A 19,243-nucleotide genomic window follows, 5' to 3' on the forward strand; every position below is an offset into this window, starting at 1 on the left:
CTAGGACATTACTACACATTAGCTAACACAAATCAAGAACACATCTTTTTTCTTAGTGAACACAAAGCCTTATTTTGACAGGCTCTTTGTTTCTGGCATCCCATTCTGAGTTCTGGGATCCTATATCTTTATGTTAGTGGGGGAAGAATTATTCATCTTTTTATTATCACTTTAAACACCCCAGTGCTAAACACCACTTTAAAAAGGCTGTGCTAATGCTATTCTAAACAACCCCCATTTAAAAGGTCACATTTCCTTAAGTTCAAACGAAACATGTCTTCCACCTGAGGCCAAGAAGGATGCCCCTTCTAGCCCAGGCTTCTTCTCATACTAGCAGAGCTCAGCCCTGGTGGCCTTGATATAAACTCTGCACACCATTACTTGTAAAACCAACCAAACAAACAAAAAGGAAGGAGACTGTGCAGCTTAGTGCTGATGAAGAAATAGGACCAAAAGCAGCATCTAAATTACACACTGAAATAGATACTACGAATGCAAGCAGCTGTGAAATTTCAGCCAGGTGGTCATCTTCATATACAGCCAAGAGCAAAAAATAACTCATCTTTTTCTTTGCAGAGACTCCGACTGCAACCGTAAGGCAAAACACCACACACCTCGTTTTCTACTGTCCGTGTGCCTTTTAATTAGTTCTTTTGTTCCCTAGACATTGTCTATTAAATGCAATGCTCAGAAAATTCTAAAACAGAAACAAGATGGTTAATCAAGACCAAGAGGATTCTAGTGTAGTTAATTGCACAGAGACAATTAAATATTCAAGCAGTTCTTCTCTCCCCCCCACTAGTAAATTACAGATACTTGTATATCTCTTGCTCCATTTGCCCATCTCAAAACAAGAGGTCAGCTTTCCCCCTACTCTTACAAAAAGGAGAAAGGCCTCACTTGTCCTATTCTAATATTTCACCAACAGCTTCAATGCACCAACCAATTCCCTTAACTCCTAAAATTTTATAACTGGAGAAGTCTTACTCTGAATTTTTTATCCATAAAGGCCAAATTAAACTAGCTCAATAAAAGATTCTGTATTCCTTAGCTAACTTGGTACTGGTGATGAAGCTGGTTATATTTCACAGTATAAGCCTAAACCCCGCACCTCCCCTGCATCTACACTTCAACTGCACTAACCCAGGACTTGGACCCCAGAGTCCCAGAACCTTGCAGGGCTCGAGGGTTTGAGCTCAAGTTAAGCTAGGACCCAGGGCCTGAGCCCTATTGTTTTGCAGTATAGACGCAGCTCCACTTGACTTGGGTCCTGGGAGTTTGCCGGAAATATCCTACAATTCCATGGGACAACTTCCTTAGTCCTCTCTATCCCAACAATCTGCAATACATTCTATGGAAAACAGAAGCTGACATCTTCCCTTTGCAAATGGCAGCAGCTCAGGTCAGTGTTAATCCATTCTCTTCTGATCTCTGATCTGCAAGCACACTATCGGAGAGAATCCTGTGTTTGCAATGGAGAGCAAACCGAGCAAGTCTGTTGCAAAGTGAGCTGCTTCAAACTTCCGTAACATGCAGAGCCAACAGTAAAGTTTTCCCAGTGCACCATGGTCCTAGGGCTAGAAAAGCCACATTTTGAAAGTGGGAGGAATGCTAGCCACTTGGATATAGTTACTTTGATTCACGTTTGTGCACCACAGTATGGACACCAGAGGCCTAGGTTTGAGCACAGATTAGAAAAGGGCTAACGTACAATGTAGACACTCAAACCCAGGGGTCCCTAACACGGGTCAGCTGACACAAGTCCCACTAATCCTGGGCTTACATTGCTGTGTAGACATACAACATGTGTCCTTGGTGAAGACATTTAAGCTGTTCCTGCCTTAGTATACATCTACAAAAATATATATTACATGGCCAGAGCTGCTCACAGCCTGGCTGGGTTGGGTTCACAATGGTTTTTTGGAATAGCACCCTGCAATTTGGTTAGGAGGAGACTAGAAGCAAAATAATGCCTTTAGGGATTCCTTGGAGATTCAAAATTTCAACCTATAAGGAGCAATATCTCCCACCACTTACTGAGTCCCCCATTTTGTCCCCACCCACAACCTCATCTCTTAACTCTTCAAGAAGTTTCAGTGCTCCTTGATGGACAAAATGGTTCCCTCCCTTGCTCTTTGGAGCGTTAATGAATTTTGCAGTGGAGAGAGCATTCTCCCAATACATTAAGGCAGGGGTTGGCAACTTTTCAGAAGTGGTGTGCCAAGTCTTCATTAATTCACTCTAATTTAAGGTATTACTGACATGCAAAACATTTTAATGTTTTTAAAAGGTCTCTTTCTATAAGCCTGTATGTTGTATGTAAAATAAATAAGGTTTTAAAAATGTTTAAGACACTTCATTTAAAATTAAATTAAAATGCAGAGCCCCCTGAACTGGTGGCCAGGACCCAGGCAGTGAGAGTGCCACTGAAAATCAGCTCATGTGCTGCCTTTAGCACATGTGCCATAGGTTGTCTACCCCTGCATTAAAGCAATGTTTAGAATACACACTTCCAAGCTACAGTTGAGTGGATTTAGAGCACGTTTAACATATACAGGACCAAATGCTATTTTGACCCAGCAAAACAAAATTAATAAATTACCATGCCAAATATGGACATGAGGTACTGACAAACTCCCCAGAGAGAAGCAGCAGGACAATCTGCTTAATTTAACTATTCCCTACTGGGGCACTTACCTCTCCCCTACCAGCCCTCATGTACTGATAAGGAACCAGTGTGTTGGATCTTATCACTTAAACATTACACACCAACCAAGGGTAAACAAGGAGCCAGAGGTTTAAAAAGCTGAAAGTGGAAATGAAAACAATCTAAAGGTCATAAGGTCAAAGAGACATTCTGTTTTGAATAAGTTAAGCCTCTGCATTCACATTATAAAGTTGTCTGCAGTTATATATCCTGAAAATGAAAAGCCTTTTGAAGAAAAAATGGTTACTTCTCTTTCTGTAACTGTTGTTCTTCGAGTTGTGTTGCTCATATCTATTCCAGTTAGGTGTGTGCGCGTGCCGCGTGCACGGAAGTCGGAAACTTTTTCCATAGCAGCTACCCATCGGGCCAGCCGGGGAACCCCCTGGAGTGGCGCCGATATGGCATTCTATATAAGGCCCTCCCAGCCCGACCCCACTTCAGTTTCTTCTTGCCAGCTACTCCGACAGAGGGGAAGGTGTGGGGGGAATGGAATAGATATGAGCAACACACCTCGAAGAACAACAGTTACAGAAAGGTAAGTGACCTTTTTTTCTTCTTTGAGTGATTGCTCATATCAATTGCAGTTGGGTGACTCCCAAGCCTTACCTCGGAGATGGGGTCAGAATCAAGGAACCCCAGATTGAAGAATTGCTCTGCCAAAGGCCGTATCATTCCAAGAGTGCTGAATGATGGCAGAGTGGGACATGAAGGTGTGCACCAAGGCTCATGTGGCAGCCCTGCAGATTTCCTGGAGGGGAACGTGTTCCAGAAAGGCTGCTGACGATGCCTGAGCTCTCATGGAGTGAGCCATGAGCGCAGGCGGAGGGACGTTTGCCAAGTTGTAGCAAACACGAATACACCCAGTGATCCACGAAGATATTCACTGAGAGGAAACCGGAGTGCCTTTCATTTGCTCCACGATGGCAACAAATAACTGGGCTGTTTTACGGAAGGGCTTTGTTCGGTCTATATAGAAGATGTGCACGTGGTGTCGGCAAAGAAAAGCTGCCATGACCGCCATGCACTTGGTAAAGACGCGAGGGGCTGGGCACAAGCCGAATGGGAGGGCTGTGAACTGATAGTGCATCTTGTTCACCACGAAATGGAGGAAACGTCTGTGAGGTGGACTAATTGAAATGTGAAAGTACGTGTCTTTCATATCAAGGGTGGCATACCAGTCTCCTGAATCCAGTGAGGGGATAATAGTGGCTAAGGAGACCATGTGGAACTTCAGGTTGACGATGTGCTTGTTGAGCTCCCTGAGGTCCAGAATGGATCTTAGGCGTCCCTTTGCCTTGGGGGACAAGGAAATAACAGGATTAGAAACTTTTGCCCCTGAGCTCCTGAGGCACTTCCTCCACTGCCCCTAGGGCAAGGAGGGATTGTACCTCCTGGGCAAGGAGCTGCTCGTGAGAAGAGTCTCTGAAAAGGGATGGGAAGGAGGGTGGGAGGATGGATGGAGCAGAAATGGACAGAATATCCCATCTGCACTCTGTGGAGGACCCAATGGTCCGATGTAATATGGGACCAGGCATGGCAGAAACGGGATAGACGGTTCAGAAAGAGATAATTGTCCAGGGTGTGAGCTGGTAGTCTGTCCTCAAGCGCACCTTCAAAATGGGCGCTTAGGGCCCGAGGGTGGCTTGGATTGTCCTTGACCCTGCCCAGAGGGGAGATGTGACTGTCTACGTCGAGAGTACCTGCTTCTCCGATAGGAGAAGTCCTGCCTGGGCCTAGGTGGGAAGGGGTGTCGCTGTGTGGTTTGGGGTTTAAATGGCTTTCTTTGGTTAGCCAGAGTATGCATACCCAAGGATTTAATAGTGTTTCTTGTGTCCTTTAAAGGTGGGAATCGGTTTGCTCTGCAAACAGGCCCTGACCATCAAAGGGGAAATCTTGGATGGTGTGCTCCACTTCAGGCGGAAGTCCTGAAGACTGGAGCCAGGCATTCCGCCACATGGCGATGCTGGATGCCAGAGTGCGTGCAACTGCGTCCGCTGTATTGAGGGAACCCTGAAGGGAGGTTCAAGCTACCATATTTTCTCTACTCAGCAATGGCCCCCAGTTCCGTACGAGCCTCTGCTGGGAGAAGGTCTTGGAACTTAAGGACCGCAGATCAGGAATTAAAATTGTATCTACTAAGGATCGCCAGCTGATTCACGATCCGTAGCGAGAGACCACCAGTAGAATAAACTTTTCTTCCAAAAAGGTCCAGTCTTTTGGTGTCCTTTGATTTGGGAGATGGCCTTTGTTGGCCCTGTCTTTCTTTTGTGTTCACCGCGTCCACAAGCGAGCATGGGGCATGGTGGATAAAAAGGTATTGATATCCCCCGATGGGGATAAAGTATTTTCTTTCCACCCCTTTGGCTGGAATGGAGGCCAGGTTTGCCAGAGACTTCTGGAATTGGTTTGAATAGTTGTATTCATGGGGAGGACCACTCTGGAAGGCCCTTCTGGGCCTAAAATGTCCACCATGGGATCCTCCTTCTCCACAACCTCCTCACCTCGTAGGTTCATATTAAGGGCTATGTGCCTAAACAGTTCTTGTAGGACTCTAAAGTCCATTGGAGGTGGACCAGATGTGGACGTGCCAGCCACAGCCTTGTCAGGGGAGAATGAAAACGACTCCCCTGGGAGAGCCGGGACAGAGGTGGCTCCTTGGTCAGCTGTGGGTAGTTCTTCCTAGGCGCCTGGGGTAGCCCCTACCATGCGTGCTGACTCCGCAGGTTGCTTCGGGTCTGGAGGGGGGCGGCTGAGGGTCACCTCAGGAGGCCAGGTGTCTGAGCGTGATGACGGCCAGGCAACCGGGGGGGGGGGCACCTTGGGCCTGATGATATGCCCAAGGGGTCCAAAATTGCCACTGGGGTTGCCATTTGGGCGCTGGAGGGGGTCATGACCGAGGCTTCCCAGACCCAACTGGAGAATGTCTGAAACCCCTGAAGCAATCCCCAATATGTTGGGAGGGGATTGGGATAGCGATGGCCAAGGAGGAGCAGTGCGCGAATGGAGCAAGGGGGGGCACAGAGTCCCTTGACAGATGAGGGTCATGTGGAGATCGGCGTCGTAGAGCTGATCGTGACCGCGACCGATGCCGTGTTCAAGAGTGCTACCGTGCTGGAGAGTGGTGCCGGTGCCATGGCGACAGCCGGCACAGGGATTGGCGCTCCAAATGGTGTCAGTCCGAATGGTGCCACAAGGTTGATGAACGTGACCTGGACCACAAGCAGGACCATGTTCCAGCAGTTGAGAGTGACCTCGAGCGTGAATGACTGAGGGTTGGGGCTGCGGGACCAGCGCCGCAAGTCTAACCGGTGCCATGAGTCAGACCGGTACCTGGAGCAGTGCCGGGACTACGAACAATGCCGGGACTCAGAGCAGCGTGGAGATGCTGATCTAAGGGCTGACAGTCCGAACATCGCCAGTTTGCCCTTGGCTGGTACTGGGACTCAGGCTGGAGCCGGTGCTTGGATCAGGGACACCAGTGCTGTCATTTCGATGAGCCCTCTGGCGGCCTCGAAGGTATCTGAAGTGGAAGGCAATGTAACCTCTTCCACTTGTGCGTTCCCTTGTATGGAGCAGACATGAGGAGACGGAGGCCCAGTGGTCTTGTCAGGATTAGAGGCCTGGTCTGAAGCTTGCTCGGTTGGGGCCAGAGCGACAGCTTTGGGCCTAACAGAGGGTCCTCCCAAGGCTTGCTTCTTTCAAGCAACTGGAGAGCGGGAACAGTGCCGAGGCGGGCGTCTCTGGGGCCCGGGAGATAGTCAGTCCCAAGGCGGGCACGGGATCTTCTGCGGTGCCATGGCCGGTACCGCTGGGGGAGCACGGCGCACCGAGGCGCTAGGTCTCACTTCTTGAGAGGGACACAATACGGACTCCATGAGGAGTTCCTTGAGTCAGACTTCCCTCTCTTTTCTTGTTCAGAGCTTGAATGCCTTACAGATTTTACACGTGTCAGCTTGATGGCCCTCCCCCAAACACCTAAGGCAGGAGTTTTAAGGGGATCGCCCGTAGGCATGGGCTTGTTGCAAGAAGTGCAAGGTTTGATGCCCTGGGACGGCATGCCCCAGGACCCCGCAGGGCAGTTGGTGAATGTGAAACTGCCCTAAACTACTAAACTACACTTAACACTACATCAACACTTAACACTAAGATAACTATCAACAATTAACTAACAAAGGTAACTACTAAGAGAAAGCTAGGGATTAGTGGAGCACTTGAGAAACAAGAGACCACTGTTCCAACAACCATCACGAGTGTAAGAAGGAACTGAAGTGGGGTCGCCAGCAGGGTCTTATATAGAACACCATATCGGCGCCACTCCAGGGGGCTCCCCAGCTGGCCCGACGGGTAGCTGCTTGGGAAAAAAAGTTTCCAACTTCCGTGCTCGCGGCGCACACACCTAACTGGAATTGATACGAGCAATAACTTGAAGAAGAACTGATGGGTTAGAATATTTGGGTTAATTTGGCAAGTAAGGCAGTGGAAATCACATGGCTAAAACCCTGCATACCACTGTAAAGAGGGGGTTACATATCAGAAGGCACTAACAAATCACTTAGAAATGCATCGGGACATCATTATGCCAGATTTTTCAGTTAAGAATTCATATTAGCAAATGGTTTAGGCTTTTCAAAAACACTGTTGTATCTAGCTGCATTTCTCTTGTAGCCATCTATAAATACTCTATAGGTGTGGTTAGGAAACTGCAGCCAAATTCTTCCAGGATTTTAAGTTTCCATATCAAGTTCAGGGATGTAGCATGTTAATGTTAACATTTTGTAGAGAATATACCTCATTAACTTCTGTGGCAAAAGCCTTGGTGGTCTGCTCCTCAGCGACTTTGACCGCTACAGTTTCAGTCACTTGCAAATTACTTCCAGATGAGTATCAGTTACAGCAAGATGGAGAAGTTTTACAACAACATTTATAAATATTGCAAGAATCCTAAAGGCATATGATAAGTGCACTGTGAACTTCTCAGCAGTAAGTGTATGGGGGTGTGTGAACAACAGCATGCACAGCACATACAACCAGAGCCTGATTTTCAGCTGAGAATTAGTTGGGCCTATCCTATTCATACCTGCAATTTGCAGGTAGGATGTCATTTAATCATCAAAATACCACTGGACTGGGCTTGAAGATTAGATACTTAGTGATGTTGACTGCATCTTTAATTAGGAGATAAGCTTTTAGGTATCTAGGACTAAGCGTTTTCTTTACATTTTGTTAATATTCATCTTAGCATTTGAAAAAGGATCCTGTTTAAAATCTGACAGGCCTTCAAACGATCCACGTTCCTAATGTAATGAAAATAATTGCTTCAAATCAACTTCACTCCTTTTGTTATCCCCCAGCAAGGCTCAGGGTCCTAAATCATGCTTCTATTTGCCTCCATTTATGCATCATAAAATTCTGTGGCAATATTACTAGATTATGAGATGGTAGGATAAACCGAGCTGTTGCAAAACTGAGGAAGCAGAAGGCAGCAGCAGCAGGTAGGGCCTGTCTTTTTGGAAAAGCAGCCCCCCCCCTCCACCCCTCACCCCGGCAGGAGGATATTTGCTGGGGAAGTCTCCTGCATGAAGAGCTATTAAGGTAAGCCCTGTCATAGTGGTGTTCTGTTCCTGTATGATTTCAGAGCTGTGCAGCAGGAGGCAGCAGCTGCCATCCACAGCTCCTAAGACCCATTAGAGTAGACTTCCATTCCTGCATGGCTTAGGACCTGCCATCTGGAGACCTTACACTCTGCAGAAGTGCAGTTGTTGCCTCCTGCATGCCTCACTCTACTTCCTCTAGGACAGTGCTGTGGCCTGTTGTGTCACTAGTGGCTCATAAAATCTTCCTCTCTCCAAGATGGCCACTCGGTCCTTCTGCTCCAAACATCCTAAAATGGCAGGGCGGGCAAGCTGAGGAACTAAAAAAAAAAATCCTTTTGTCTGGATTTATGTGGCACAATGGGATCCTGCTCATTAGCTATTTAAAGTATTTATGAAGCACCTTTCAGACCAAAAGAATGAATGCCCATATCAAAAAGGCGGTGTCCCTCACCATTCCTGTCCACGAGGAGGTGCAAAGGTGGATTTTTGGGTCAGTTTTAAGGGAGTCATTCCAAAGTACTGAGTTATCGACGAAAAGGTGGATCTCACACCTACATCTCATCAGGCTTTGCCTCTGCCTCTCCTTCTCTGGCAAGAAGTCCCACAGGGTAACCGTTCAGCTTTTGTTCAACAAGGCTCCCTAAGATCTTGCTGGTTTCGTTTTTGAAGTGGACCTCATTTCCACAGTGAGCTGCACTTGTCCTAGAAGCATGTTTAGATCTTCCAGTGGATTAGCTGGATTCCTACACAGATCAGTTCAGCTGGCTATTATTGGCTAGCACAACTGCATATGAAATAAAGAATATTTTATGGCTTACAGGATTTGCCAACAGGTGGGCCTCACACTACATGGACTGGATTTTGTGCCACTGGTACTCCTGTACGCTGCTTTCTTGATTCACTTTTCATAGCTCATGAGAGAACCACAGGGGCCTGCAAGACAAGCGGTTATTTTGTGGCTAGTTCACTGATGGTTTCAGTCAGCAGTTGGTTAATATTTCAGTAATTCATCAACATTTACATTTATTAGATGAGGAGCTTGTCCCTTTCAAGATCTTACGGTCACAGAAAATGTCCAGGTGGTTCTGCGGGGCAAATCGGTTCATTGAAGGGGCAAGAATGGGTCCCTTTAAACACTCTTAAGAAGTGGTGGTGGTGACCCTTCCAGGAGTGTGGTATGCTGTCAGTGCTTCTAAGTTCTAGGTCAAGCATGCATCTAGCTGCACGTGCAGTCTGAGATGGCCTGGACAGAACCCTGCTCTGTCATGGCTCATAGCATATCTTGGGCTATGATGTCAGATTATTTTTCTACAAGGAATTTGAAAATTCCCATGACAATGAATCTCTGGACTGATACATTAGGTTTAGCTGAAGCTTGACTAATTCTTCTAGAAATGTGGCTAAATACTTGTCAAATGAGTAAGTCTGATATATAAGTTAGAAGAGTCTTCATGATTTGTTGTCACTGCATTCACATTCCAGCTGAACAGACTCAAATATTTTTATTTTGGGGATAGAATCTTGCTTGTTATTGTCAAGTGGACGAGATTATGATCACACAGCCTCCACTCTTGGCCACTCTAAACCCATGATGTATTAAGTATCTTACAGAGACTAGCTGGATTTGTGCTGGTCTGGCTTTATCATCAACCCAATTTTTATGATACATGCCAGGCCAGAAGCCATGTGATCAGTTCAGGGATGATTCTCACATTAACAACATATCTTGCATTCACCTGTTCAAGTCTAAGGTAACTGATTGTCAGCTGATGCAATTCTACCAGTCACTGTGGCGTCTGAGAGATGCAGAATATGCAGCTGTTGCCTGTTCGGCGTTGATCACCTTGGGGCTTTTTTGTTGGGTGGAGTCTTCTTGTATCAGTGATAGTTTAGACTGAGTAGGTTGGGTATGTTTTAGTTTCAGTGCTTCTGGGGATTTCAGATGCGGCACTCCTGATTCCCACGGTACAGTAATGGTGATAGGTGCTTTTTGGGACAGGGATAGAGTGGTAATATAGCTAAAATGGTTGCTGTTTGCGTAGTAGGGGTGTGTATCTCCCTTGCCCCATTGCCATCCAAAGCAAGGAATGGAAGAGCCTTAAAAAACACAAAAAAACCCTCAGCTCTTTGGCCTACGTGACTTGCACATAAAAAGGACTCTAGGATTGTTTCTTTTGCAACAAAGACTTGAACGTGTCAGAAATAATGTTTGACAAATACCAATTTTATTCTAATTTTTTGAGTTATTTTGACACATCAAATAACCATGCTAGCAAAGATTTAAAACATCCAGATGTTCAGAACTACAGCCTAGTTTAAAGCCAGGCCTGATTGTTTTTTCCCTCCCAAATTCCAGCATTACAGTTTGAAACGAGCTACACTGTAGAGTATGGTTCTTGTGCAATAAAGCACAAGTATATGATGGCTGAAGGCTCTGCTTTTTTGTCTCCATACTTCATACCCCAGGTTTATGGAGATTACATAATAAAGTGCACACCCACCCAGTTAAGTTTTATTGCTTCATTACTTATAGGGAAAAACTGAAGGATCCCACAGTCTGTGTGAAGGTGGGATTTTTGGTTTTTAAAGTTAGTGTGAAATATGAACCGGCGAGGAATTTGAGAAAGAACCCTGGACAGACAACAAAACAAATGAGATCTAGTGGTAACTTAAACATACAAAACCCAGAAACACATTTGCATCTATTATAAAGCACTTAGGGAAGGGTCAGACAATCTAAATCCTGAGCCAGATGAGCCTTCCTAACCCTGTAATTTTGCATGTAGTCAGCACCTCATGCCGTGGCACAAACTTTTCTTAAACTGTTCCATTTTCAGTGTAGCACTGCTACATTTTTAAAGTTACAGTGTGGGAGAGAACAGAGTCTGGAATCTTGGAAGCATTACTTCACTAAACAGTTCTAGTTTTTATTGACGTAGGGGTGTCCAGAGCCCGGTGGGAGAGGACAGTTCTTTCTGTGTACATTAATATAAGGAATCTCATTTACAGTTAGCCTGGGATGAATAAACTCATCTTTGCTTCACAGGCCTATTGACCTGAACCTGAATCACGCACAAGACACACCTTGGGGTCATGTGTACTTTTACAGTCATATCAAAATGCACTGTATCACCCTCTCCACATTTTTGCACAATGTCTCAGTCCTACCCCGGAAAACACATGATGAAACAGTTGGAGTAGGACACTGGGAGCCAAAGGATCTATAATCTATTCCTAGCTCTGCTACTGACTCACTGTGTTATATGTCCTTGTACAAATGGCTTTTCCTCTGTGTGCCTTACTTTCCTCATCTGTGAAGTAAGGATAACACTTCCTTACCTCACAAAGCCTTTTTCTAAATGGGGAAAATGAGTTGTGTTTGAAAAATGTGTTTATAACATTTTAACCAAGGGGATTTTAGTTAACACATTTTGAAATCCAATTTCCTTTCCCAGTCTAGACAAAACCGCAGACAAGGTTAACAACACTTATCATCTCAAAGCACTTTTAAAGACTGAAATTATGAAGCAACTCATAGTCAAGGGGACAATAGAAATTTCACTTGTATATTGCTTTTTATTAAAACACCTCAAAGCTCTTTGCAAAAAGGTTGGTAGCATAATTCCCCTTTCACAGATGGGGAAACCAAGACACAGACCGGCTAAGTGCAATTTATTACTGTTAATGAAGTGGTAATTCTGACTAAGATAAAGACTTGTCCCTCTCCCTGTTGAAACACAAAAGAATTAGAAATATTCAGACCTTTAAAATAGAATCTACATCATTACTTTTTTGTTTCATTTTTACAGGGTGCTTCAGCTGCTGCTCAGACTTCTGAATTAAGGCCCCAATTCAGCAGAGTACTTCCACAAGTGAATAGTCCCATTCAAGTCAACAGGAATACTGATATGCATACAGTTAGGATCCTGTTAAGAGCCTTATTGAACTGGGGCCTAACGACGAGGCCACATGTGAGGTAGCTGAGTGATGAGGAAGGGGAGGGAGAGACAGGACAAGGGAAGATGCACTGCTAAAATTAAGAACAAATTATAAAAAAGAAGCTGTAAGCACAAGGCCTCTATTTCTTTTCAAATACATCCTGACCTACACCATGCTGCCTCTGCCACCTATAGGAGTGATGGGAGTTAAGTGCACAGTAACTGAAACAATGTATTTATGGAAACTGTGCAATAACTATACCGTAACTCTACTGGAAACAATGGCAATTACACTGTTCCTATGTTATAACACTATAATTAGTATGTATCACCACTGTAGTCACGATTAAAATAATTACCCTAAAAAGTCTCTCATAAGTAGCATTAACTACTTTGGCTTCCAAACATATATATAAGTCTTTTCTTAAAGGTATAATTGTTCACTCTGTTTCACAGCTCATCCTAACAACACAATTTGCTTTCCCGCCCATTTTCAGGTGAACAGCACAACCACCCCACCGTACTGTAAAAATGGCCCTGACTTCACATGTGAAATACTTACAGCTCTTCAAGATAAGGAAAGTTCTTAAATGCATCCTCTGGTAGCTTTGTGATGTTGTTCATACTGATATCCCTGGGAAAGAAGAAAACACAAATGGGTCAAACGATAAGCAATGTTCCAATTTAGAACATGAAGTAAACTTAAATAGATCAGCTGCTGGGATAACAGAAAAAGCTTTTTCCAGTGTAATGCTGTGGTATCTCTAGGAGTTTGCAGGCTAAACTTTCACAACGTGGTGATCTAAAAATATAGAGCATCATGAAAGATTGATATCAAAGGCTTTCTTCTGATAACCAGAAGGGGAAAAAAATATATCTTGAAGTTACAAAAGAGAGGAAGGGAACACCTATTAGAAACTTATTTTCTTCAGTCCTGATTTTTCTGACTCCTTTTACACACACACACACACACACACACACACACACACACACAGTCTTGATGCATGTAACTAAAACTGCTCTGAAACCACTGCCTGTAAAAAATGTGACCACCCAGTGTTCAAATATTCATACCGTAATGTCTGTTTTTTTTTTAAATAAATAAATACATGGACGGAGACTTGATAAAATAAAGACCTTCAGGCAAGTGTGGCTTTTGGAGCAGCTGACAAGAATAGTAGGAACATGTCCCAGCTCTACCACAGTCATATTTTTTGCAAAACCTATAAAAGTCATTGAGGTAATAGTTTTAAGTATAATTCATTTTTAGCCCATGAGCACATGCATGCAAGCAGCAAGTGCTTACATGATAGGTATGCAGACCAATTCTTTTCTTGTTTTTATATTGGCAGTAAGTGGCAAACTAAACATCGCCTTTAACTCACATTCAGTAGAACTTTGCTCAATGAGTAGTGGAACGAATAGGGAAAAAAAATTAGTTGCATACCTATTATGAAATCAGTGGGATTACTCGTGAAGGAAAGTACTACTCAACCTGAGTAAATGCGAGAGAACAGGGCCAGAATCAAGAATTTGATTTGACAAGTATTAGTTTAAACTAACAGCTGTCAAATTAAATGTTTATTATTTAACCTTTTTATTTTTTACTTCCTGCTTTTGCTGCCCTTTAATTTTAATTAAAAAAAAATATATTAAAAAAAGACTTAATACCACGGCTGCAAAGTTCTTCCAATCTCCCTTGCCTCGTCGGTCTTCCAAATCAGAGCTTCTGGCATCAAGCTTGAGAAAACTTTCATTCCTTATGGAATGTACAGCAACACCTATCACCTAAACAACGCAAGTTACACACCTTATTTCCAGAAAATGTGTGGAAGATAGGTAGCCTACAACCACCAGATGTTCCTGCATCTGAGGACAGACAGAGGAGCCTCTCATATCAGCAATACACACACAAGGACATCTCTCCTTTAGCTGATAAACACATGGATGTCATTTATTTTTTCTTGTCATTCCACACACCCTGTTTGCAATTAAAACCAGACCAGAGGATAGTCCGTTATTTCAACCATTGGGAATGGTATTTATTTGTTACTAGTGTTTGGTACCAAAGGGCTCTAATCAGAAAAAAAAAATAGCCACGATCTTCTATATCCATGATAGCCCTGTTTAGTTTGAGATCCTGGCTCCATAAAAGTCCAGCCTGTCCAGACGAGCATTTGTTCTGCTGCAGACTTCTATGATAGAATAAAACCAGAAAACACTGACAAAGCCAGAAGTTGAAGGGCTCATCAAACAGGAAGCAAGAACTACAGGCCATGACCAGTTGTGGAATTCTACAAGCATGTGTTTATAGCTTGCACCATCATTACTTTTGAAATTCTCCACCTGAAAAGCAGAGTCATTACTTCTGGAAATAAAACAACTGAGCTGAGTTCACTCAGATACCACTCTAGAGAAAGGTGTGGCACAAATCCCTTATCAGCCATTTCATAGCAGCAAAAGTATTCTGCTGAGGGCCAAATCTTTCACTGTTTTTCCTCAATAGGAGACTTGGCACTAACTTTAACAGGTGCAGGCCCCAAAGGAGCAAAGGAAGTCTCCAGAGCCTCTGAGGGCTGACAGTCACAAAGGTCATTTCCTGAGGGAATAAACCTCCAAGATGCTTGTGTCTTGCTTTGTGCCAGAATAGGAGTTGAAAACTTGTCAGCTTCCATATCATGTACATTAAAATATACCCTCAATATACCAAGTAGCTTTTTCCTGAAAACACTACAAGTAATGTCCATGTTATTCCTGCAACTGTCAGGCCACAACATCTAGTCATAGTTCATAAAGAAAAATTTAGCTCTATTTATACCAACATCCAAGTATGTTACAAGGCCAATAGGCCTGCTGAAATCACACATTGGTTATTGAAAAACTATCCTATTTTTTGCCACAAAGAGACCAAGCTGGCACTTGATGGAATTTAGATCAGGCTTTCTTTGCTCATCCATTGGATAAATAACTAGTCACTGGTTTGCTGCTTCCCTGTTCCTTAACTTCCACACACATGTGCACAGAGCACTAGTAAAATGGTAGTAAATAATTCTAATATACACTCAGCAATGTCGTGTTTACTGGCAATTGCCTCTTTCATCAAGATGTTTGCCCAGTTCAGATTTCACCTGGGCAAATCAGGAATTACTCCATTGCAACCGATGGAATTACACTGGCGTAAACCAAGAATACAGGAGACCAGAAGAAGATGCAACACAAACCTAGCTGTGAAAGTGACTAAAACATGAACCACAGTCCACATTCCCTCATTAAATTCATGGAGTCAAATGAGAGGTGCTTTATTGATGAGCTCTACAGTCTGAATATTTATAAAGGTGCTCTGTATCTCAGCAACAGCTTGGGTACCATAGGAAGTTGCAGTTGCTGTGGGTGGAGATTTTTCTTCTTGTGTAGAAAAGTAAATAAAAGTATCAGATACATGAATTGTCAGCTGTCTGCTCCACAGGAGGAGGCAACTTTTACTGTCCTCCTCTCCTGCATTTTTCAAATTGTCATGAATGCATGCATTTCACACACCCAGGCTAGGCCATTCCTTTTCCAGATGACTCCACATCCCCTTCCAGTGCTTAACTAAATAAGCATTTATAAATTAGGCAAAAGAAAAGGGGGAGGAGTGAAGACCTGGAGGAATCACAAAGATATAGTAAGTTATACAAAAACATCACAATTAATGTTGTTTTGGTAGTGTCTCCTAAAAGAATATCCATGCAACATAGCTCTTTAAATTATTAATAGTTTCATAATCTGGGATGGTAGTAAAAATGTTTATATAGCGCATATTATCTGAATGCCCTTCATACACAGACAGACACACACACCATTTCATTCATGATTTGAAAACAGCCACTTCTGGGGCAAAATGTGACAGCTGTTTAACAGCGCATGGTAACACTAAACAACAGTTTAGGATAGGAACAGGATACCGTATCCAGTTGAAACCAATAGTCTCAACAAAGCAGAGGACAGAATGAAAATTATTACAGCTGTAAGGGCTTGATTCTCAGAAGTGTCAAGAACTCATTACTCCAACTGAGTCAATAACTATTGGGATTGAAACACTAGTAGTTTTTTTCCACCAAACCCCCAAGATATGTTATATACTGAAGCCTACTTTAATGAAACTCCATTCATAGCAAAGCATAAAGTCTCAGATTGTTTTCACACATTATAATATGGAAACTTCTGTTCCTATATTATGGAGTGAATCTCCAGTCAGAGCAAAGCTGTTCTGTGGAAAAACAATTGATTTTACTACACAGAGTTCCACTGCATTTTCAAGTTGCTAATATGAGCATTGTCATATTGGAATTTACTTCTGTCTTACATGTGCCATCTTAGTTTTGCTCATGAACATGGCATAACCAGTTCCTTAAAAGATTAGATTTCTGGTGAGTACCCCAAATGCTTTACACCAGAAGAACACTGCTGAAACACAGATATCAACATATAAAAGCAATTAATAACATTTTGGAGAGGACAAATAGGATTAAGTTTTATCTCCCAAATGAACACAAAGTCAACAGAATTTTAGTTACATAGAAAAATTTTCTGCAGCAAAAAAGGACACTGTGTATACATTGCAGTCAATAGATGTTTTTATCTGCTTATATGGAAATAAGTCACTGAGTTTAAAAGCAAGAATTCACAAGCAATATTTGTAACATCAGTATCTATGCTGCAAGTAAAATCCATACTATTGAAGTCAGAAGAGTCACACTTGCTAACGCTCTTTTAGCAAGGAAATTATTTAAAATTACTTACTCTTGTGAGAAAGCTGCAACAAAGGTATCAACAACACAAAAATTAGTGCTGAAGTAATGCCAGACAATTGGAAGCATAAACAAATGGAAAATAGACTGAATCAAGCATTTCTTGTTATTCAGATAATATTAAAATATTGTACTCCTCAAACATCAAGGAACAAATCAACCTAAAGAGAATCTAGGAGGCTGCATGTTTAACAAAGACTAAGGGCATGGCTAGACTTGAAATTTCAAAGCGCTGCCCCGGCAGCACTGTGAAGTGTGAGTGTGGTCGGAGCGCCAGCGCTGGGAGAGAGCTCTCTCAGCGCTGCACGTAAATCACATCCTCTATGGGTGTAGCTTGCAGCGCTGCGAGCCGCGCTCCCAGCGCTGCGGCACTGATTACACTGAGGCTTTACAGCGCTGTATCTTGCAGCGCTCAGGGGTGTGTTTTTTCACACCCTTGAGCGCGAAAGTTGCAGCGCTGTAAAGTGCTAGTGTAGCCAAGGCCTAAATGTCAACTTAGATCTGGATCCTACAAAGAAAACCTTATAGAATGACCCCATAGTCTACATTTTACAGGGTTGGGGCCTTAGTCGATAGTACATTAACAACTTTAGACCAAAAACAAAACAAGACAAGACAATTCTGGAAATACCAAAAAAAATATTAGAAAGTGTTATTTTTATCTTAACTCTGCTGTCTAGTGAGATATGTACTTACTAACACAATTACTACTATACACTAAACTGAACACGTCAGCACCAGTTGTCCCATGCCATATTTCAGCACAAGTACAACAATATGCTTTAGTTCATTCAGGAACTAGTTATTATATGCAGAGATAAGCGCCCCTTCCCCCATCCCCAAACAGTGCATCATTGAAAACCTTTTTAAAAAAAACCTGTTAAAAAAATCAATTGTGCTAAATTTAAATGGTATACTAAAAGTACGGAGTTGAAAATAAATGTCTGGAGAGGTTTATCTTAAGTTACCTGTTCTTTTACTAAACTTGAGACCAATTAACAGCATAATCAGCCATTGAGAGCAATATGGCAGAGCAATACATCAAAATTAATTCACATCCAGCCCACAAGTTGGGCTTTCCTGGGGGCTCATATGAGAAAAAGAGCACGCGAGCAAGCAATATTCCCTTTAATCTCCTCCCAGAGTAGACCAGCTCCATGAGGGGAGAAAGCAGAGAAAAAAGGTGATGCTGACACTCTGGATCCTGGAAATGGTAAAATGGCCTCCCTCACTAGGAGGCCTGGGCACCTTAAGAGTGCAGGAAGAGTGAGGGTTGCTCTTGCTTGCTCTTCCCTACACTTGACATTGGTGCTGCTGCTGAGCATTACTGCTATATTCCAGTCCACTGGCTGGCTGTCCCAATGAGCTTTAGACCCTGTCTGCACACACAAATTGCAGTGGTTTAACTTAAATCTGTTTTTAAAATCAACTTACTTAGGAGATTCCACATGGCAGGGCTAACTGATTTAAAACAAGGCAATTTAAATAATGATTTATACCACCAAATGAAAAGCCTTGATTTAAATCATCCATTTTAATCAATTTTTTCAACCTGTGGTTCTTGGACCCCTGGGGGTCTGCAGACTATGTCTAAGATTTCCAAAGGGGTCCGCACCTCCACTTGACATTTTTAGGGATACGCAAATGAAAACCATTGTTCTAAAGAAAGGTACATTCTTACTGGTTGATACAACCATTAAAAATGCTGGTTTACAATTTAATAGAGCCTTTATACTAGATTTGGTACATCTTTTTGCTACTTAGGTAGATACACTCTAACTATAACATTTATTTAAGCAATTAAGTAAAACTTAGTATTTTCAGATTCTTACTAAAAATGTAAAATTAGTTAATATGTATAGCTTTTTTACTAGGTGATTAACTTCTTGCTCATGGATTTGCATCAAGTTCCATAGGAGCCCTGATTAGGGGGCGGGGCTTACCTGATTAGGGGTCCTATATAGGTAGCCAGCCAGTCAGGCAGCGGCACAGACGACAGCAAACAGAGCTGTAAACAGGGGAGTTTCAGAGGGAGGTTGCAGGGGAGACTAGGACAGAGGAACCGACAGGCTAGTTAAGGGATTGGGGGGTGGTCTGGTGCCTGCTGGGGGTTTGTGTTGTGTTCTGTTCCATGGACTACCAGGCTTTAGGTGGGAAGGCTATGACTGATATAGAGGTAGCAGTGAAAGACACAATGAGGATGACTGGATGGGG

The 19,243-nt window shown here is 43.1% G+C and overlaps 1 protein-coding gene across 4 annotated transcripts in view; it reads right to left on the reverse strand.

Moving 5' to 3' along the window:
• Window positions 1-19,243, reverse strand: part of LGR4 (leucine rich repeat containing G protein-coupled receptor 4) — a 141,628-nt gene that overhangs the window by 65,070 nt on the left and 57,315 nt on the right. For 3 of the 4 annotated variants that reach the window (XM_030560207.1, XM_030560204.1, XM_030560206.1), the window contains one exon: window positions 12,802-12,873. In XM_030560207.1, the coding sequence (XP_030416067.1) occupies window positions 12,802-12,873 (72 nt within the window). Of the gene's footprint in view, window positions 1-12,801; window positions 12,874-14,049; window positions 14,128-19,243 lie in introns of those variants that run through there. The other variant, XM_030560208.1, reaches the window with a different exon arrangement.

The sequence above is a fragment of the Gopherus evgoodei genome, chromosome 4 (genome assembly GCF_007399415.2).
Source record: "Gopherus evgoodei ecotype Sinaloan lineage chromosome 4, rGopEvg1_v1.p, whole genome shotgun sequence".
NCBI classification, from domain to species: Eukaryota; Metazoa; Chordata; order Testudines; family Testudinidae; genus Gopherus; species Gopherus evgoodei.